The sequence below is a fragment of the Acinonyx jubatus genome, chromosome B3 (genome assembly GCF_027475565.1).
Source record: "Acinonyx jubatus isolate Ajub_Pintada_27869175 chromosome B3, VMU_Ajub_asm_v1.0, whole genome shotgun sequence".
Taxonomy (NCBI): domain Eukaryota; kingdom Metazoa; phylum Chordata; class Mammalia; order Carnivora; family Felidae; genus Acinonyx; species Acinonyx jubatus.
The window spans coordinates 108517173-108539728 of record NC_069386.1 but is presented as its reverse complement, the minus strand read 5'-3'; the positions used below and the strand labels follow the sequence as shown (position 1 = coordinate 108539728).

At 43.6% G+C, this 22556-nt stretch overlaps 1 protein-coding gene across 1 annotated transcript in view; it reads right to left on the bottom strand.

The window, feature by feature from the left end:
- The window catches only part of MTHFD1 (methylenetetrahydrofolate dehydrogenase, cyclohydrolase and formyltetrahydrofolate synthetase 1), a 61651-nt gene that overhangs the window by 19013 nt on the left and 20082 nt on the right, over positions 1 to 22556 (bottom strand). The window contains exons 3-16 of the mRNA XM_027065896.2: positions 19779 to 19838; positions 19071 to 19124; positions 17837 to 17973; positions 17597 to 17697; positions 15408 to 15544; positions 14438 to 14549; positions 9963 to 10090; positions 9297 to 9394; positions 8492 to 8665; positions 7721 to 7857; positions 6146 to 6192; positions 5399 to 5506; positions 5182 to 5256; positions 1861 to 1963 (exon numbers count right to left, since the gene is read on the bottom strand). Coding sequence (XP_026921697.2) covers positions 1861 to 1963; positions 5182 to 5256; positions 5399 to 5506; positions 6146 to 6192; positions 7721 to 7857; positions 8492 to 8665; positions 9297 to 9394; positions 9963 to 10090; positions 14438 to 14549; positions 15408 to 15544; positions 17597 to 17697; positions 17837 to 17973; positions 19071 to 19124; positions 19779 to 19838 — 1471 coding nt within the window. The remainder of the gene's footprint in view (positions 1 to 1860; positions 1964 to 5181; positions 5257 to 5398; positions 5507 to 6145; positions 6193 to 7720; positions 7858 to 8491; positions 8666 to 9296; positions 9395 to 9962; positions 10091 to 14437; positions 14550 to 15407; positions 15545 to 17596; positions 17698 to 17836; positions 17974 to 19070; positions 19125 to 19778; positions 19839 to 22556) is intronic.

The following is a 22556-nucleotide window of genomic DNA, read 5'->3' as shown; positions in this document are numbered from 1 at the left end:
TAACATTAAAAAAAAATTTTTTTTTTAATGTAAACCCCAAAAGCAGGGTCTTGCACAATGCATAACAATGCATGTACACACACACACACACACACACACAGCACTTGGTAAGTGAAGGATGTAATGGGCTGTTAGAGCCTACTCTTATTTTCAAAAACTATGTCAAGTTCTTTGTATTTGATTTCTCTCTATAAAATAGCCAGTCAATAGGTATGATCCATTTTTTTCCTTGTCTGCTTCTACTTTCTTAGGAAGCATGAATTAGACATAAAGCAAAGGAAAAGGGAATGAGATACTAAATTTTCAAAATGGATCTTTACCTTATTCCTCATAAAATATTATACCATCTGTCAATGAAAGCAAAGGAAAAGGTATACCAATGTGATTTTAGATACTAAAGAAGTCATCTTTAAAATGCCATTAACCCAGAGCACCTGGGTTGCTCAGTTGGTTGGGCGTTTGACTCTTGATTTTGGCTCAGGTCATGATCTCACAGTTCGTGAGTCAGGCCCTGCATCAGTCTCTATGCTGACAGCATGGAGTCTGTTTGGGATTCACTGTCTCCCTCTCTCTGCCCCTCCCTGCTCACTCTCTCTGGCTCTCTCTCTCTCTCTCAAAATAAATAAATAAGCTTTCAAATAAACATTAAAAAAATAAATTTAAAAGATTTTTAAAAAGGAGTACCTGGGCGGCTCAGTTGGTTAAGTGTCCGACATCAGCTCAGGTCATGATCTCGCGGCCCATGAGTTCGAGCCTCTGCATCTGTGCTGACAGTTCAGAGCCTGGAGCCTGCTTTGGATTCTGTGTCTCCCTCTCTCTCTGCCCCTTCCCTCCCCACACTCTGTCTCTCTCTCTCTCAAAAATAAATAAACATTAAAAACAAAATAAAAAAAAATTTTTTTTTAACATCTATTTATTTTTGAGAAACAGAGTGAGACAAAGCATGAGCAGGGGAGGGGCAGAGAGGGAAGGAGACACAGAATCTGAGGCGGGCTCCAGGCTCTGAGATGTCAGCACAGAGCCTGATGTGGGGCTTGATCCCATAGACCGTGAGATCATGACCTGAGCCGAAGTTGGACGCTCAACCAACTGAGCCACCCAGGTGCCCCAAAAGACAAAATTTTTAAAAATGCCATTAGCTAGCAATAGTTACTAAGCCAATGAAAATCACAAAAACAGTGAATAAACTTGCCACTAGCTGCATTCTGCATGACTGGATAAAAATTTCTTCTTAGCAATGACACAGAATATGTAGATGCACCACATAAATAAAATTTATGTTGGTAAATTTGGTACCAAATAAAATTCTAAGCTACACCAGTTGTGCACAGAGAAAAGCAACCTACCGCCAACTGTTTAAACCTTGAAACCTACCTACTTTGTTACAAGAGTTTAATAAAATGAGGTAAAAATGAGTAGGCAACCTAGAGAGTGACAAGAAAAAGCACATCACGTGTGCCAGACAAGAGTTCTGGGAGTAAAGAACGGCATGATTCAAGAAGTGATCAAACATAATTTCTCTACTTCATGAAACCCAAACTTTTTGCATAAAAAGAAACTTGCAGAATGTTATTTCCAGTTTATGCATGAACTTCATTATAACTACTCTCACTGCAATCAACACTGAAAAGCCAGCAAAATGTCCAACTAACTCCACGAAAGGAGGTTTGATTACAGCTCATAAGGAGACAGACTGATGGAGGTGGCCAGAAAAACAGGTCAGGCACCATCTTGGTCATGCCTTAACCATGAAAACACCAACACACAAGCTTCTGGACCTTACACTCGAATAACCCCCACAGGCAGGGAGGGACGTCCAGCACAATGAAAGCCGACGGGGCGCGGACACTGCACTGGTACCTCTTTGCCAAGTTATGGTTTCTGGATCAATGTCCAATCTTGCAAATCTGTTTATCTCTTCATCGGTCAGTGTGTTAGGGTCAGTCTTTTCAATGCCCAGTCTCTGAAGAGGCAGGAAAATTAAAACATCAGTAAGACAAAACACAAGCATGATAAATTTTTTAAAAATTTATCTCCGGAGGGAGTGCCCTCTAGGAAATATAAACCACGTGATATTCAGAAGGGAAAATTAGAATCCTTAGGCCAAACCTTTATTTCTTACACTTTCTCACACACACAGGTGTTGTTAACATGTTTATCCCTAACTGGGCCCCAGAGGCATTTCCCTAAACCTAGCCCTAAATAAGCATAGGGACACCTGGTTAAGCTTCTGACTTCGGCTCAGGTCATGACCTCACGGTTCATGGGTTCGTGGCCCATGTCAGGCTCTGTGCTGACAGCTCAGACCCTGGAGTCTGCTTCGGATTCTGTGTCTCCCTCTCTCTCTGCCCCTCTCCTGTGTTCTCTCTCTCTCTCAAAAAGTAAACATTAAAAAAAAATTTTTAAAAACACAAAAGCACAATGACCAAAAAGTGCTGTACCTAATTCACCAAGCCCAAGTGTATGAAAGGAAATGCAAGGTACAAAAGCTTTCTCAAGCAGACAGTTGAGAACCCCAATTCACATGAAAAATTTGGAAGGGTAAAAATAAGTTATTAATCAGTAAAACTCGGTGTAAATCACCTTCACATGCTTTTTACACAGCACTGCATTTTTTAGTGCCTTCTTACTGTTCCAAAAGGCACAAAAAAAGTTTGTCTCTTCTTCCTCACAGAAGTTGGAAATTTTATTTATTTACAGAGTATATGTATACAGGTCGCGTCCTGAAATGGAAAGTGAGCATAAAATGTATTCTCCTAAAAAAACAAAAATAAAATAAAATGTGTTCTCCTTTTTTTTCCTTTTCTATTTTTTAATGTTTATTTTTGAGAGAGAGAGAGAGAAAGAGAGAGAGAAACAGGGTGCGGATAGGGGAGGGGCAGAGAGAGAGGCAGACCCAGAATCCGAAGCAGGCTCCAGGCTCTGAGCTATCAGCACGGAGCATGACATGGGGCTCAAACCCAGGGACCCTGAGATCATGACCTGAGCTGAAGTTGGACACCTAACGGACTGAGCCACCCAGGTACCCCTCCTTTTTTTTTTTGCCTAATGTGTGGTAGATCTGAGTGGGCTCCAGCAAGCCCTGTTCTTCCCACAGTTCCTTTTTTTTTATACTGTGAAGACTTTGTTTTAAAATCTCAGATGTGGGCGCCTGGGTGGCTTGGTTGGTTGAGCATCCGACTTTGGCTCAGGTCATGATCTCGCAGTCTGTGGGTTCGAGCCCCGTGTCGGGCTCTGTACTGACAGCTCAGAGTGTGGAGCCTGCTTGGGACTCTCCCTCTCTCCATCTCTCTCTGCCCCTCCCCTGCTCATGCTCTGTCTCTCTCTGTCTCAAAAATAAATATAAACATTAAAAAAAAATTTTTTTTAATAAAATAAGTAAAATAAAATCTCAGATGTGTTTTCAGAGCTGGCCCTCACTGGCTCATCACAGGCCTCAGAAGCCTAGTACATGACATTGTTTACAGCAGTTACCCCAACTCTCAGTCACTCGGCTGAGAATCTGCCACTGACACCCCACTCCAACTGGGCACACGGGTGTAGACTGTGAGCACACTTTGCCACAGAGGAGGCCTGGGGACCCAGGAGGAGACCGAGGTTCTAGCTCAAACCTGGGTGGCCTTGGGCAAGTCCCTTGATTTCAAATCTTAGAGACTTTTAAAGAATCATTTACACATTTAGTCCAGCGGCTCCCCACATCTGACAGAAAGTTCCATCAGCAAAGGTAAGGTTAGACGTTGCCTGCTCTTTACATGCCTCTCAAAACATGACCCTTTTACAAAACAGAGCAATAATTAACTTACCTTACACACAGGATTTTTGGGGGTATGAAAACAAAGTAAGCTAGACATATCATAGTGTGTCAAAGTCACTTTTTCTCAAGTCCAGAAAAAAAATGCATATAAATAAATAAATAAAACATAACTGTAAAGCAAGTAGGGCAAAACATAAACGATGTTGCTCGGTAAAGGGGAGCTTCATGTACTATTCTTGCAACATCAAAATATAAAGTTGCAAAAAATTTTAAATAAAGTAAATAAAACTATTGTTGCTAATAAGCAGCGTGTGCCATTTACTTAAGCTTACATATGCCAGGTTGTCTAAATAACATATATGTACAAGGCACCTGGGAGCCTCAGTCGGTTAAGCATCCGACCCTTGATTTTGGCTCAGGACATGATTTCACGGTTCATGAGGTCTGTGATCACACTGACAGTGTGGAGACTCCTTGGGATTCTCTCTCCTTTTCTCTGCCCCTTCCCTGCTCACAATCTCTCTCAAAATAAATAAACATTAAAAAATATATATATACATATAATTTCTTTCATATGCAAAAATGATGAACGTATTTTCAAATTCTATTTTAAAAAACCCTCTTGTGCTATCCCTTTTGTGTCACACCCTCCCCAGATCTATAACCTCTGGCACCTACTGATCTATTCTCCATCACGACAGCTTTGTCTTTTTGAGAATGCCATGTACACGGAAGCACACAGTATGCAACCTTTTGAGACTGGCTTCTTTCACTCCACATAATGCCTCTAAGAGTCATTCAAATTGTGTGTATCAATAGTTCATTCCTTTTTATTGCATAAAAGTACAGGTTTGTTTATCCGTTCATCCACTAAGGGACATCAGAGTTGTTTCTAAATGTTGGAGGTTGTTAGTTGAGCTGCTAAAAACATTCGTTTTCTGTATGAACACAACTTGACATTTGTCTTGGATAAATATCTAGGAGTAGGATTTCTGGGTCACAGGGTACAATGTATGTTTAATGACTATATATTTGTTTTTATTTTTGAGAGGGAGGGGAGGGGCAGCGAGAACCTTCAGCAGGCTCCACACTCAGCGCAAGCCTGATGCAGGCCTCTAACTCATGAACCGTGAGATCATGACCTGAGCCAAAATCAAGAGTTGGACGCTTAACCAACCGAGCCACCCAGGTGCCCTGGAAGTATCAGTCTTCTTGACTGAGGGTGGGGTGTCAGTGCTGTACGTATTCCAGGACTAACCACTTATAATTTACAGATGGATGAGAGATACCCTCTACCACCAACCTTTGTTATGTATACAATGACCTTAAGCTTACGGTTATGGATGTAACTTGATCTAAAATAGGTATCTCCTTATTAATCACCCAACTTCATACAATTATCAAAAATGAACAGGGGAAAATCTCACCCGTAATCTTCGGATCTGGATATCAGAGAACTTTCTCACTCCATTTACTGATGGTACCAAACGATTAAAGAGAGCCTTAAAGAAAAGGAGGAAAAGAGCTTTGAAGTGAGAGGAACCCCCTGCCTTGCCACCTGCATCATCAACACCCAAGGGACCAACAACATTAGTTTGGGTGCGTCAGCCCTTTCAAAAGTGCCTGTGGGCCTCAGGAGCCTACCTTGTCTGTCTGGGTTAGTTCGTGGAACATCCGGGCATCAATGGCTGCAGCCACAAGGTTGTTGGCTGCGGTGATGGCATGGATGTCACCAGTGAGGTGGAGATTAAACTACAAAAGAGCAGAGGCCACATCAGTCTTTCAGCTTCTCCGACATCTTCCCGATGATCATTGTATCGCAACCAAATCAATCCCTGTGTTAAAGCTAACAGAAACCTGACGGCAGCACAGTTAGCAAACAAACACCCAGTACAAATCGCTCTTGAAAACATAAATTACAGACTGTGTAGCCTCACAAGAAATTGGTGTTTACCTGAAGGGACACGTCCTGTAACCACAAACCCCGTACCACCAGCATCAGGAGCAACCACGGGATACTGAGGGCACACTCCTGTCCTTTAGACTGTGAGCACCGAGGGGTTCATGAGGGCAGCCCTGTGCCTGTATGCTCATACCGTGCTCCCGTGTCTGGAGTTACCGCTCTGAATACACCTTGTGTTGGTCCTTCCCATTCCCATGCTTTGTTTCATCTCTTGCTTAAAATTATTATTCCCAGTGAAAGCCAGACCTTGAAGTCCTTGTCATGTGAAAAAAACTAAGCTGTCTCACAAGCCTGCATATTAAGATGTTTTCCCTTTCTGATTAAAAAGAAGTCATTTGTCCACTAAGAACTCTGCACAAAAAAAGTTAATCTCTGTAAGAAAAACTATAAATAAAGGTCCAAATGAAACCAAATTCCAGGCACTTTACCTCTTCCATGGGAATGACCTGGGAGTAGCCACCTCCTGCAGCGCCACCTACAGGGCAGGCCAAGGGTGAGGACTCAGGTTAAGTGTGTTTCTCTACCACTTGCAAATCAAATAAAAGCAAATTGGTTTTCGTCGCTGCTACGCACATTGTCTATTTACTTTTTTCAACCATTTGGACAGCTTTGACCAAGTGTTTTCTAATTTTCTAATTTTACCAGTCTAAAACACTTGATCTTGCTCATGCTGAATAGTCTCCGTTGAAATCTGACTCTAAATGACAAAACCATCAACATATACATACCTACTCATTATCTTTAGAGACAGGTTCCCCATGATTCCTAACATTTGTTAAAAGACCCAGCCTACAGTTACATAAAGGCAACTCTGCTCAATTTCCTACTCTCATAAATGCTACGCTGGCATTTTAAAAAAAGGAATGTTTAAAATATACACGCCAAACACAAACACAGAGACTGTACTTCTTCCTAAATAGGAGACACATGTTAGAAAACAGCTTAACTGCTAGCTTTTGCCGGTCTGTCTGGATTATTAACAAAAGACCAGTCAAAAATGTTCTGGTTATCAGTGAGACGAATGTCAATTTGAGGTTTAGATTTTGTGGGTTTTTTGTGAGGCAGAGACCACGCGATGAAAATGGGGCAATTAGTGATAAGAGGAAAAGCAGAATACTGGGTTCAATAAGCAGTGCAAGGGAACGGTTCATTCCGGAGTTGAAAGACGGTTGGTAAGACAAGCTCAGAGTGTACTGAGTCGGGACATTTATAAAATATATTACTACAGGCAGAAGAACAAAGGTGTGCCCTGTGCAGCAGTCTCTAGAACAAGCAGAATATGTGATGCTCTCACCGAGCACATGAGAACGCTAACTCTACGAACTTACGATTAATGAAAATACTTTAAATGAAAAGAGCATGTTTGCAGTACCATAGCTACCAAAAACGAAAGGTGGAGAGTGAATAGTGACGTCATGTTTTTGTGCAATCAGAAGAAACCCTGTGTGGGCAGTGCTCTTAAAGCGTCTGAAACTGACATGGCACCCACCCTGGCACTTGACAAAGTTACTCTGGGAGTCCCAGCCACTGCTGCTGACAACTGGTGGCAGCGGTAACTATCTCATATTAGAAGAGAAAATGCATACGCTGCGTAGCGTAAAACACAGCGCAAAGCATATACTCAGTAACAGTAGGCTTTTCTTATTCCCAACAGGCTGAGACAGCTGTAGGGTGTCTTTGTTTCTAGAAAGTCAGCATGATGATCAGTACCTACGATTACCTTTATTGTTACTGTGACAGTTGACTATTAGTCATAGAAAAGCACCTCTCGCTACATTATTACCCATCCCAGGGAACCCCTGTGCAGTGTCAAATAGTGACAGCAAGAGCTGGGATGATCTGATGAAAAGCCTTCACCAAAAGCATCACAATAGGGGCTGCACCACGAGGACATTCCTGGTGTCTATATGAAGACCCATAAGCATTCCTGGGTCAAGCGGACCAGGGAGGACTGAAGGAGAAGCAGTGGCCTCTGGCCACCCAAGGTCTAGTGCTACTAATACCTTTTATTCCAAAGGTGGGTCCCTGAGAAGGCTGTCGCACACACGCAAAGACATTCTGATAAAGATGGGCGCCAAGGGCTTGCACCAGCCCAATGGTAGTTGTGCTTTTCCCTTCTCCCAGGGGCGTTGGAGTTATTCTTCAAGGTGAAAGCAAAAGAGGGAAAGTGAATTTATAGGAATTAAATTTATGTGAATCACTAAGCCAGACCTACAGAATAATTTTTAACCTGAATAGTAAGGAAGAAGAAAGACCTGAAAAGGTTCTTTTCCAAGAGTCTTACTGAAGTTGCAAAAAAATGTTACATTTAAAAAGACTGTTGTAATTGAGCCCCTCGCACTGTGAGGAGAAAATACATTTGATCTTGCAGAGACACTGCTATAATTTTAATAGCTCGATGTAATCTAAAAAATTAGCTATTGTGTATAACTCAGCCAAACCATAAAAATAAATGCTCAATACATCTACTGAATAAAAAAATCTGGGGTTGGAAAAAAAAAAAAGGTGATTCCATCTGAAGATAAGCTTTTAAAACTCAACTCTTTCCCCTACTAGATGGATAACCTTGACAAATTTTCTCATCTCCAAAGGGTTAGAATCTACTCTTAATTACCTCACAGGGTTGCTGTTAAGAGTCAAATGAGACTAAACACATGTGAAAATGCCGAAACCAAATGAAAGGAAACTTCTCATATATATGCTAAGAGGAAATGCAATCTTTGATAACAATAATCAGGATTACGATTCCAAAAGCAAAGGAGTAACAACCATACCCGGTCACCACCACGTATTTTCCATCGGGTTGGTGCTTCAGGCGTTCCAGTGCTGACAGCAGAACCTTGGCCTTTGTCTCACCGTACAATTCTACCTCTTCGGAGAGCAGACCAATTTCCCGAGCCAGGCTGCCAATGGACTTCGGCTTGCAAGATCGTGATATGTCAATGTCACTTACAAGAAACAGAGAAAATATCTATCAATCTTGACTCACTGAACTTTTTTTAAAACCTTTAATTTTTTTTTTAATGTTTATTTAATTTTGAAAGAGAAAGAGCGTGAGTGGGGTTGGGGCAGAGAGAGGGAGACACAGAATCTGAAGCAGGCTCCAGGTTCTGAGCTGTCCACACAGAGCCCAACGTAGGGCTTGAACTCACGAACCATGAGATCGTGACCTGAGCTGAAGTTGGATGCTTAACTGACTGAGCCACCCAGGTTCCCCTTTTAAAATTTTTTTCAATGTTGATTTTTGAGAGAGAGAGAGAGACAGCATGAGTGGCAGAGGGGCAGAGAGAGAGGGAGACAGAATCTGAAGCAGGCTCCAGGTTCAGAGCTGTCAGCACAGAGCCTGACGCGGGGCTCAAACTCACAAACCGTGAGTCATGACCTGAGCTGAAGTCGGACACTTAACCGACTGGGACACCCAGGTGCCCTGACTCACTGAATTTATTTAACCGCATCCTAGGAACGACCCACCCCGACCACTGATGGCGCTTCTGGAGGTGGCACATACGTAGCCATGGTATCCGTGAGCTAAAAACAGATAATCCACAAAGTTTTAAACCTGTAAAATTTTATTTTTACCTGGGAACAGGTGTCTTGAGATTAAGGCTGTTATACCGGATCGTCCACTTTCCTGGCTTAAATTTCTCCAGGAAACGCTTTGCACTCTCTACTGTGCTCTAAACGAAAGGTCACAAATGGAACTTAGAAGAAGTGGTTATTTTAACTTCCACCTCAATTCCAAATCCCCGGTCACTCCAGTTCAACCACAAAATGAACAGCTTTATGACCCCCCTATAAACATGCTTCAATCCTAGGCAAGAATCTACAGCCGCTAAAGTGCCCTGGGTTTGCCCCATCTCAGCTTGTGTGTGTATCAACAAGGGCAAGCAAGACAAAGTGCACTTAGCAAAGCTGTGGGTTCGCACTTTCCTTTTCCTGAGGTTCTGATACTCCAGAGTAAATCCCCATTGTGCCATCCCTACCTTGCCCTACTAATAGAACTGGTTCTATATCTCTGTTCTAACAGTCCCTTTTTCTCCTTCAATAGATTCACATCCTTACTTAAAAGCAGTAACTTGAATTCTGGCAGCTTTTTACAACCATTAGAAAAACTTTTTTTTTTTCTGGCATACAACAGTATTAGTTTCAGCTGTGCAACACAATGATTCAATATTTGTATATACTGCAAAATAATCACAGTAAGTCCAGTTAACCCCCAGTGCAGAAACTTCCATTCACACGCACCTGCATTAGCATTGCCACCGTCATGGGCCCCACACCTCCAGGAACAGGAGTGATGAAGCCTGCCCTCTCTTTGGCCTCATTGTAGGCCACATCACCCACAACTTTTCTCCCATTTGGTTTTGTATCATCTGGTCAAGGGGGAAAAAAAGCAAGGCAAGGTATCACAATTGCAATCGTGGTGTTTATTTCCAAGTTAAGTGATTGAGTATGACAGCTTGCACCAATAACTAGAGTTTAGGGTGTGTATTCCCATCAGGCTCAAACATCTACTTTACTAAAAAGCTATAGGATGACAGGTGTTTGCTATTTTCTAGGTAGAAACTTACTTTACCTGCAAAAATTCACAAGTTGCATAAGTGGTGTTTCAGAACCAGGAGAATCCTTTTGCAGTCATGTGGCAAATAAAATACCAACTGTTTTTTATTCTTAAAACCAACTACCCAGTATGTAATGAGCACCTTTTAAAATGTTAATTTGCCAAGGCCTACAAAGGAATTTTTTGGTGCACAAAGCTCCAACTATGTCACAGCTGCCAGATACCGTTTCTACAGCAACTGTCAGCACTTTGTAAGCTCCATGCGTGAGCTGGAGGAACAATTCAACATCCAATTCCAGAGACAAGCAGCTACTTAAATGTATGCAAAAGGCAAAGAATATAATTACGCTTCCCTTAAAAGGAAATCAGAACAACTACAAATCTCACCAGCAAAGAACAGCTATTCGAGAGAACAAAACCCAGTGATGCATCACTGCTCACTCACACAAAGTACCTCCTCTACTTGGCTTCAGTGCACTTCCGGGAGGGGCTGGGGGACAGGGCTAGACCCTGCAGCTCTAAGGCTCCCGAGGCAGGATCTGGTAGGATCTTAGCCATTTCACCCCTTCTGTTTGATCAGATCACCACAACCGACAGAGCAAACTTTAGGATGTAGCCAAAAGTCAGACTTCAAGAGATCTAAGTTCTAGGATCAGCTGACTGCCAGTCCTTAGCCTCTGTGGGCTCCTTCCTGACCAGAAGGCCAAAGATTGCAAAGGACTGACACTACCTATTTCTCAAGCTCGCTGAGAATCAAGTCAGAAATTGTGTGCATTCTTGAAATCGAAAAAGCATTCTCTAGGAGCGCCTGGGTGGCTTAGTTGGTTTAGTATCCGACTTCGGCTCAGGTCACAACCTCGCGGTTCATGAGTTTGAGCCCCATGTTGGGCTCTGTGCTGACAGTTCAGAGCCTGGAGCCTGTTTCAGATTCTGTGTCTCCCTCTCTCTCTGCCCCACCCCTGTTTGCACTCTGTCTCTCTCTTCCAGGAATGAATAAACATTAAAAAAAAATTTTTTTTAAAAGCGTTCTCTAAACATAAGGGTTTCTCTTCCCATCCTAGATACATAGGATATTTTCTATATGTACTATAAGGAGCTGGAGAATATCTCTTCTTGGGATAGTTTCAGGTTGCTAAATTGTAAAGCAAGCTACCGCAGAACATTTCCTCTCAGAACCCTATAGTCATTTCATTTTTTTTTTATTTAAATTTTTTTTTTTTAACGTTTATTTATTTTTGAGACAGAGAGAGAGAGACAGAGCATGAACAGGGGAGGGACAGAGAGAGAGGGAGACACAGAATCTGAAACAGGCTCCAGGCTCTGAGCTGTCAGCACAGAGCCCGACGCGGGGCTCGAACTCACGGACCGTGAGATCATGACCTGAGCCAAAGTCGGACGCTTAACCGACCGGGCCACCCAGGCGCCCCTATAGTCATTTCAAAATGCCAAGGAGCTATGGCTAAGAGCTACTGTACAGGTTTCAATAGTCTAACATGGACATTAGTCTAAAATGCCCTGTACCTCTTCCTATTTATTCATGCTAGTCATTTTAGTGTCTCCATATATAGGAGACATATCAATCACTATACAACTGCTACACTAGATGAGCTCTGTTTTGCTCCTGAATCAACACTATTAGGGTTGACCCGAGTGCCCTCTGGTATATGTCCAGTGTTTTGTGTAAAGTATGATGTGGTCAGTAGAAAAAGTGACCACTTCTCAAACTAAGTGTATGGTTTCACTAACCAATAAACATTCTGGTTATTTATCTGAGCCCTAGAATTTCTCTTTCATTGTGAATTATAGGTACAAAATCCAATCACTGAATTACAGACCAGTGGGTGGACTGGAGGAACTAAATACTATTCTTTGCCAATGTTCATTTTCAAGGCATCATGTTCTGTAATTGGGCCGTATCCTGACTTATATTTTGATTATTTAAATCATTTGTGGGGCATCTGGGTGGCTTGGTCAGTTGGGTGTCGGTTTGACTCTTGATTTTGGCTCAGGTCATGATCTCAGGCCCCATGTCAGGCTCTACAGACAGGATAGAGCCTGCTTGGGATTCTCTCTCTCTCTCTCTCTCTCTCTCTCTCTCTCTCTCTCTCTGTCTCTCCCCTTCCTCCTCCTCATGCTCTTTTTCTCTCAAAAAAAACTTTAAAGAAAAAAAGTCATTTGCATGGTCCACGCAGGGATAATATCCTAAGACATTTGCCAAATTAAGAATGAATTTTGTTTTGTTTTTTTTTTTTCCAAAAAAAAAAAGAAAAGGAATACTTTTAAGATTCAAGTTCAGAGCAGAAGAGAAACACATAAAAGCAGCCTTTCTGCTTGGCTTACTAAAGATAATTTGAGAAGGTAACAATAAAATCCAGCCTTATCAAAACTTATTTACTAAATACCCCAGATCAGTAAAAACACAGCTGACCAGATATTGATTTGCTCTTACTCATATTTCAACATCTGTGTGAGGAATAAATGTGAACAGGATGGGGAGTTTCATGTTTAAGTCAACATTTCATGCCTGTGGGACTCAAGATTCCTATCCAGGTGTTTTTTTCTTCTATCTTCTCAAATCTCTCAAATCCCCCTCCCTGCCCCCCAAAATGCCAAAATGCAGAAATATGATACAGAAGATGCAAGGTTTTAAACAGAATGGGCTTGAATGTCATATCACAAGCACTCAAAGTGAGGAGTTGTAGGAGAGCAATTTCTTTATCACCCATTAGATAATTACACTACAAGAAAATGAGTGATCAATTATGAGCTACTGTCTTAAAAGCACGGTAAGGAGAGTGGGAGGGAGGTTAAAAATGGTGAAGGCTTGACAGTGACTAATGTTCCTGGCAGCTTAGTGTCTATGTTTCAAACTTGAGATGGGAAGGGGGAAAAAAAACCCAATATTCTTGCTGAAACTCCCTTCAACAATTCAACAGGTGGGAGTGCCAGCAGTTAGAGGGCATAAAGCTAGACAAGGAACTGCAGAGACCACGGCTCCAAGGTGGAGGACAGCACAGGACACCACACACAGTAAAAGAGACACCAAGTTCTGTGGGCGGGGAGGGAGGGAGAGAAGGATTTTCAAAAAAAGGAGAGATAGAGAGGAAGTGGCTTAAACTGAAGATCAAAGTGGAGTTTTTCCGACCACGTAGCCCAAGGCCTGCCCTGGTGTGTGATGCACAGAAACAGCTGTCTGATGAAAGGCTGTTCCTTTCTTGAATCTGTGAGGCACGTGTACAGTTTTATTCACTGTATCGTCCTGTCAAATTTTGAAAACGTCACCGTGAGGGAACCACCCACTGCAGAGGATGTGGGGATAGAAGCCGCCAGGGACAAGCAAGGCTCGGGCAGAGAAGGGCACGTGGTCCACTCGGCAACACGTGAAGACACGTGTTCAAAAGTGGTGTGAGATAAACGGCCACAGAGCTGGCTGAAACCAGGGTGGGGCTGAGGAGTTTGACAGGTAACGTGGGAGGAAGAAGCTCCACGTCAAGACCCACCAACACGGCAAGAACTCGCAGATGGATGTGCGTGGGAGTCAGCTGGCCGTGGGAGACCAGTAACCAACGCACAGCAGGGCGTCCACCTGCGAGGGTTAACACTCACTGGAGACACCGAAGACAGAAGACAGGGAAAATTTCCGATATTTAAAAACGAATCTGACACAGGGAACAATTGGGAGGGAATGACAGTGCACTGGCTTTACTCTCTCTGCCTGGAAGGGTCTGGGTCCAAGCCTTCTCAGTAAAGCCCTCTTATGGGAGTCTTGGCAAAGCTAGCCCCTCTCCTGGAGGCACCGAGCATTCTGCAAAGATCACGTTGCATTTTAAATCCACTCATCCTTTGTTAAAAATAAAGGGTGACCTCTGCGTGAAGGCAAGGCAGCTGTGAGATCCCCCTTGTGCCCCCTCCCCCACCCTCTCCTTAGGCAAAGCCATCTCAGGAAATGCACAGCCCGGTGGCTAAAATCAGCAGCTTCCGCCATCAGGCTGTCAACTACTAACTGCATGCACCCCGGGCAGGGCACTTGCTCTGAACCTTAGCACTTCGAGCCTGACACGGGACAAGAGGTTCTCACGTAGGCTTCACGTGATGACCTAGATGTCTTCCTCTGCCCACCCTACACCAGACAGCACCTGCATCCTCCAGCGGCACTCACCCGGGATATAATTGATCCCACAGTCGATGACTATTGCCCCAGGCTTGATCCACTCCCCTTTTACCATTTCAGGCTGACCAGTTGCAACCACCAGGATGTCACCTTTATTAACCTAGGAAAAGAGGATTTTGATTTGAGAAATTAAACAGTGCGACGTGAGACATAAAACAAACAAACAAATAAAAATGTACATGTGGAACAGACATCCCTGAGCTTTGTATGAACTTGTTCAATGTCATCAGCTATTTTATGCAGACCACACACCACGTCTGACAGTTCCTATGCTGGGCTCATTCCTCCATGTGCCAAAATGCTCCCCACTACTAAAATCTTCCCAAATGGGGAACGTGATGAAAACACGTAGGGCAGGGAGGAGCACTGGCTTGGAGCCACAGGCCCGGCTCTAAATTACGAGGCGTTGGAAGGCTGCCCCCTCTCCTACGCAGTATGGGGACCAGCACCTCCTACAGAGCACTGCTTCAGGGGGATTAAAAGAGAAGGTGCGTTGTCAGCCAGGATAGGTACACGTGAGAATTCTTAGGCTCCGGGATCTGATGCAGGGTCAAGAACAAGATGTGACAGGGGTCCAGGGGACCACCGTCCACACCCCCCTCAGGAGCACCTCCACCTCTGAGGCCCCCACTGTGTCAGTGTCACACATCTGCGATCTGGCTGCCGTGATCCATCCCAGCTTCTATACTGCGAATCCCTACCTTCCCACGACGCAGACCGGTAAAGAAAGAATACGATCAGAACAAAATCTGTACAACTTGGGCAAGTTTTTAAGTAGAATTTGTTTCTTCATCATGTAAAATGAGACAAGAATTAAGGGAGTTGCTGTAGGGGTTAAATGAGATATTGAGTGAAGTACATGGCAGTTTCTGCACTGAAAACCAGGTGAGAACGCCCACCGCACACATGTGCGTACAGGCACACACAGAACCCTTCCACTCCGCTGCGGTCCCCTTACCTCCTCGCCTAGGTTGGCGGTCTTGGAGTGGCAGGTGGTCACTGTGGCGTGGTTCCACAGAAGCAGGTCATGCATGGGCGCACCGACTATCTTACTGCGCCCGACCACCACGGCGTGCCTTCCAGCAATCTGCACCCCTGAAAGAACAGCCAGGGTGAGTCAGAGTGTGGGGAGAAGTCGCCCTCTTCACACACCGCCTAAATGGGAAAATTCAGAACAAGTGCACAAACACGGGTTCTGAGCATCAAACAGAAATCTTCCTAAAAACATCCCTTCTTTGGCAATAATAGTCTCAGCTCTAGGGTTTCAGCTGCAAATTGGGACTTATACTGTGCCTTCCTTGCTGTGGGTTTTGGGGAGCAGACTAAGCCAAGATCCATTCATTGAGTCATAGGAGAGTGGGAAGAAAACCTACACTCAAAGAAGAAAGAAACCCTGACATACAGCTAAACAGCCATATGGAAGACAGTAGATTTACTTACATGGGAAAAATAGTTATAACAAATAGGGTACATATGACATGCTGGACAGAAGCAAAGGAAATTAGAGGAGTATCAGTAATTCTTTCCAACTCTGGTAAGTTTATTTATGTAGTTCCTCATCCAGATTTCTCTTTTGGCATAGGGCCTGAGCCACAGGATTATTTGCAGGGAAGTGATAAAGGGGAACTTTAAATGTAGCAGAAAGCTTTCTTTTTTGATGACTCAGCATCCATTCTTCTGGCACTATCCCAATGTCCTTTCCAGGACTGACATACTCTACTCATTAAAGGAGATGATCTGGGTACTCCCCCACATTTCTTTTCTTTTTTATTTTTTAAATATTTTATTTATTTTGAGAGAAAAAGAGAGGGAGAGAGAGAGCGAGCACATGACCATGGGAGGGGCAGACAGAGAGGGAGAGAGAGAATTTCAAGCAGGTTCTATGAGTCAGCACAGAGCCCGATGTGCAGCTCAAAGTCACAAACCATGAGATCATGACCTGAGCTGAAACCAAGAGTTGGACGCTTAACCAACTGAGCCACCCAGGCGCCCCTCAACTCACATTTCTGTCCCTGGCCAACGAGAGCTAATCGTATGACTGTCAGGCACAAGGCTGGAGATGCTCGGGGCAGCCAAGGAGAGCCCAAGAATGAGCCACCACAAGAAGAAAGCAGGGGTAAGACCTCAAAGACTCCACCTGAGCTCCTCTATGCAGCCCGGCTTGAGTGGACTCTTGCTTATTTAAGGTGGCTTATTTTAAACTGTGCTTCCTGTATAACATTAATTTTATTCAAAAAAGACAAGCTTCTATGTAATGCTAATATCATAAGCATCTAGAAGTAAAGCCCTCAAAGTCTGAGGTGTCTGAAAGGTACCTTATTATAGACTTTCGAGGATTCAGAGAAGGACTTGAAGCTGTGTTGGGGCAGAGAAGCTGCTGTGGCTCATGGGATTTGCTTCTGTAATGCATCGTTTGCTAAATATGCTTTAGAGTATATAAATTTAGTTGGAGGACTGAACAGTAATAGCTGTCCCGAGGCTTACAGCTTAACCTCTTCTTGCCAACCACAGAAAATTTTCATATACGTTGGCCAGCATTTTCCACTTGAAACTTCTGATCCACTTCCTTTAAATAGGACACATTTCCTGGTAAAAAATAACCTCTGCAAAAGTGTTCATGATGAAATTAAAATACCAAGATGTTGACTAGGTGGTGGGGTAATATGGCCAACTGTTCAAGAGATCTGTTTCCAGCCATCTGTCGAGTCCTCAAACTCAACTCAGTGCCCATGTGGGGGGTTGGGACTTTTCACTTTGTCTGAATTCTTAGGACTCTATAAGTTACTTTTCCATAAAAAGCAAACTTCTTTGAAAACAAACAAACAAAAAATAATAAAAACAAAAACAAATAATTAAATAAATAAATTTCGTTGAACTCAAATAACCCTAAGCTCACATCTTGACATGGCTGCCTCTGGGACAAGTTATGCGTCTCTCGGAGCCTGTTTTCTCAAGCTGTCAAACGGTAACAGTACCTAATCCATAGAGCTGTCGAAAAAGTTTGAGAATTTAGGAAAAGCCCCCAGCCGACAGGTCGTTGTGCCAATCAAGTCCATTCATTTAGGGCCCACAGTGTACCTCCCCCTTACCTCCATGGGTCAAGACCAGACCCAAGAAACGGTGCTTTGTTTTCACATTTGTTTTTACCTGTCTCTTTGATGAGCTCCAAGCATCCTTTAGGCGTACAAGGGATGAAACAGTCATGGAGGTCACCTCTAGCAAGTTTTCCAGCACTGATGCTAGTCAATCTAAAACAATTAAAGCAACGAAGGGAGAAATAAAGATAATTAGATGTCTTTACTCTCCAGAAGCACATATGGTTTGTTCTGGAAACAGAAATATAATTGGAATCATGCAACGTGATACAGAGAGCCGAGGCGCACTCACCCATCCACATCCTTTTCGGGTACAATGGCATTGACCACTGCTTCGGTGTTAATGGGGTTCTCTGAATCTAAAGGTAGCTGCACTATGAAACCATGTACAGTGAGGTCTTCATTCAACAATGTAATGTACCTCAACACCTAAAAGAAATAGCGCACACAATCTGTGTTATACACAGAAACCAAAAAGGTGGAGAAACACTTTTTGGTTGCCCTATTTTCCCCCAGGAGTTTAATCGCAGTCCTCTGAGAATGTACCTCCCCTTGAACCTGAGAGCAATTCTAACACCATATGTAATCTTCAGTGTCTGCTAAGAACGCCATCAAGAAAAAGAGCTAAGAATTTTAATAGCAATAGCCATGTTACTCACCCAAACCAAGATCTGTGATGACAGAAACGTTCTATAATGTGCCCTTTACCACACAGTAATATCTACTGAATGCTTGTCAATATGGCTAGCACAACCAAAGAACTGAATTTTACATTTTGTTTCATTCTAATTAAACGGCCACAGGGGGCTAGTGGCTACCCCACTGGACACAGAACGTAGAACATTTCCGTGACCTCAGAAAGTTCTTTCTCCCTCCTGCCCCTTCACAGTTACCCCTGCACCCTCAGGCAACTACACTTCTGAGTTTAATCACTAATGACCTGTTTGGCCTATTCTTGAACATCACATAAATGGAATACATATTTGGTTTTTATTTATTTATTTTTTAAAAAAAAAACATTTATTTTTAACGTTTATTTATTTTTGAGACAGAGAGAGACAGAGCATGAACGGGGGAGGGTCAGAGAGAGGGAGACACAGAATCGGAAACAGGCTCTGAGCTATCAGCACAGAGCCCGACGCGGGGCTCAAACTCACGGACCGTGAGATCATGACCTGAGCCGAAGTCGGCCGCTTAACCGACTGAGCCACCCAGGCGCCCCCATATTTGGTTTTTAAAAGGCAAACAGCTACAGGTCCGGGATTGGTTTGTAGTGAATACTGCAGGGGGTTTGAAGCAAAAGACACTGTGATCATGCACTGAGTATACACACAGCCATACCCCAGGATGGCACCATTTACTCTGGGTGTTTCAGAAATTTTCTGGAAGCAGAGTCTGCAAAGAAAGAATTACCTCGAGGTCTTTCATATGGTGAATGTACCAATCCCTAAAATTCCACTAAACCAAAGACCAGAGATGAAAGCACTTTAGCTGTCCCTCTTAACAGTCAATTCCTCACAGCTCACCTCAGATTCTGTGGCTGTTCTTGGTAACTTAATGTGCGTGGCTTTGATCCCAATCTGCGAAAATGAACATTTAAAACAGGCAAGAGAATGTCAGACATGGGCCCATTTCTTTTAACCAATATGACCAACAAATCAGATGGCCTTAGTCACCCTTTCACCCTTGTATGCAAAGAGAGAAAGAAAGTGTGCGTGTGTGCGTGCGCGCGCGCGCACACACACACGCACACACACAAGCAGGGGAGGGGCAAAGAGAAAGGGAGAGAGAATCCCAAGCAGGCTCCGCTATGCTAGGGCAGAGCCCGACACGGGCTCGATCTCGAGAACCGTGAGATCATGACCTGAGCTGAAATCAAAAGTCAAACACTTAACTGCTTAACCGACTGAGCCACCCAGGCACCTCACACCCCCATATGGTCTGAAGAATGAGTCTCTCACTTTGACCCAGTCATCCTTTACTTGTTCATTGTCACCACTGTACTAAAGCAATTTCACATCCACTGTTCCTGCTCTTTGGGAAGTCGGCACATCACTGATTAGAAAACATCCCAGGGTAAACCGGAAGCTGCAGCTTCAGCCCTGCATTTCTGACTCAAACCTGCTATGGGCAATGAAAGCGTTTACAGGGAGGGCACAAAGGGCACGGGGTCACCAACAAGACCTGGGGAGGGGGTGGGCTGGGGGTGACGGCGCTGCCCTTCCGGGCTTTACCTCTTCCGCAGCCTTCAGCTTCACATTTATATAAAGATTAGAATCATCTCTGTCGCCAACCTAGAATAATAAATACATGCAAATCAGACGATCAAGGAAAGGCAAAGTGTACAGAAAAGTTTCTAAAGTTTTAGTTTTGATAAAAGGAATGTTTAATCATGAGATTCTTGTTGCAGAGGACTTCACAGGAGAATAGGAGAATGTTGGGGCAGAACGGAGATATGAACACAGTGGTGTTACCAATCCCTCCCCAAACAAGGCCCACCTGATTCCCACTGAAAAAGCCACAAGGCAAAAAAAAAAAAAAAAGGTAATAAAGGAGGGGACATCTGCATCTGCCATGGGAACTAAACAAAGGAGCCACAGGCTTGCCTGAAACATGTGGAATCTGCCTTGGAGCTGCCGTACAGAACCACAGAGCATGGAGGGCTGAACTGTCATCAGGCAAGAGAAATACCATAGCTGTGGGAGTCAGGAAAACCCAGAAGGTATATTGGGCACCCTCTCTCCCACCCCCCCAGCCCCTGGGGGCAGTGGAAAATTCTCTTGCCCAGTTACACAGAGAAGAGAAACCCGCTGGGGTGGAGCTAATCCTAGCTTACTCGGAAGAGCTATGTGAGGCAGAGGGCAGTCCGCTGCCCTCAAGACAGAGAGCAAAGTGTTGTGGTACAGGAGCAAACCTTCTGACTACCATGCCGGTCTCACTAGGTTCCCTCAGCTTCTCTAATCATGAACATACTTAGGAGTTTTTCACTGTTGGCCATATATCTGTAAATTTTTATTTTACAACTATTTTTCCACGTTCTCATGATCAACAGTAAGTTTGGTTTCTCCCAAAACCGCAGAGGGGAAAAATGGTAGGTCCACTGATACCACAGATAACAGACGCAGGACTCCTTTTAAGAGGACAACCGCACAGAAAGAAGGGTGAGCGTTTCCAGTCCTTGTCATGTTGATGGGGTTCCTGGAAGCTCTCCTCAGGGTCATAGAACCTGGCACTTCCTCTTAGCTTCGGCTGTCCCTTCTACAGATACTTCTCAGTTCTGCCTGCACTCATCTGAATTTCAAGAGTCAGATGAATCCTTTGACGGGAATTTGATTTTTCTATGGGTTACCTGCTTCCTGTGGGGGCATCCCCAGAATTTCAGAGCCTCTCCTGTTTCTTCTTCAGTCATTTTCTGTGTGTTCCTTGCCCCTATCATTCAAGCCCTCACTGATTCAGTTACCACATTAAACATACTCTGGGATTCTTAAATCTAAGTAGGAAAGGAGGTGGTTCCAAACACAACAGTATTGTTCCTCTCATTATCATTAATATTTAAACTACATTTATTTTTTATTTTAGAGAGAGAGCATGTGCTGTGTGCACGAGTATGACTAGGGGAGACGGGCAGAGAGAAGGGGAGAGAATTCCAGGCAACCTCCATGCTCAGCACAGAGCCCAAAGTGGGGCTCAATCTCACAACCCTGGGACATGATCTGAGCTGAAGTCAAGAGTTGGACGCACAACCACAATTTGCCACCCAGGGGCCCCTACAATTAGTTATTTAAACTCAATTCTGAGATTAGATGGTTTTGTTATTCACTGCCAGACATTTTTAAACCACAACTTCTCTGTTCTATAGTTCATCTTCATACATCCGCCAGGTAGCGGAAATGCAACTTTAAGTCACTTTCCCAGAAAAGGTATGTGGGCATTTTCTGAGTCTATGTGTATCTGAAAATATTTTTCTGCTGTGTTTGCCCTCGAGAGGATTTACCTGGCTGAATCTGGAGTCAAGAAGTTTTCCTTCATAAATGCTATCTTCAGCATCTAGTGATAAGTCTCAAGTCTTTTGTTGTGGTTCTTTTACAGGTAACTGCTTTCTGTCTGCAGATTTCTGAAAGAATTTTTCTAAAACTCCAATACCAAGGGCACCTGGCTGGTTCAGATGGTGGAGTAAGCGACTGGCTCTTGGTCTCAGGGTTGTAAGTTTGAGCCCCAGACTGGGTGGAGAGATTACTTAAAACTGAAATCTTTTAGGGGCACCTGGCTGGGTGGTGAGGGTAAGCGTCTGACTCTTGATTTTGGCTCAGGTCATGACCTCATGGTTCATGAGTCCTTGCCCAGCGTCAGGCTCTGTGCTGACGATGCAGAGCCTGCTTGAGATTCTCTCCCTTTCTCTCTCGGCCCCTCCCTTGCTCTCTCTGTCTCTCTCAAAAATACACATTTTTAAAAGATGAAATCTTTTTTTAAAAAATTCCAAAACTGCCACCAGTTTTAAAAATAAAGTGCAATAGTTATGATTACAAGCATGTATCAAAGTTTTAAGGTAAGCCTAGTGCAAAAAAAAGACCTCCTAAAGCTTCTCGGTATGGACACGTCATAGGGGAAAAGGTTACACAATCACTGGTAGACTAGATGCAGAAAGAATGTTTAGCTGAAAAACAGTAGATTCTTGACTGACAGTCAAGTGAGTAGGTGGAAGACTGGTTTCCGAGAACAAATCTTAATCCCATCACAGTTTATCAAGAAAATCACTGAAGCACTTTATCAGTAATGCTAATTTCCTCCCTGAAAAAGGTGAATTGCATTATTCTAAAAAGGTCCTATCCCAGAATAAATTAGGGACTTTTTTTTTCTTAACACCAACAGTCTGCAAACTATTTCTGTACAGGGTCAGACAGTATATATTTTAGCTTTTGGGGGCCACATACTCTGTCGTATATTCTTCTGCTTCATTCTTAACGGCTTCCAAGTTGGGCAGCATTTGGATGGGGCCCCAGTTTACTGATCCC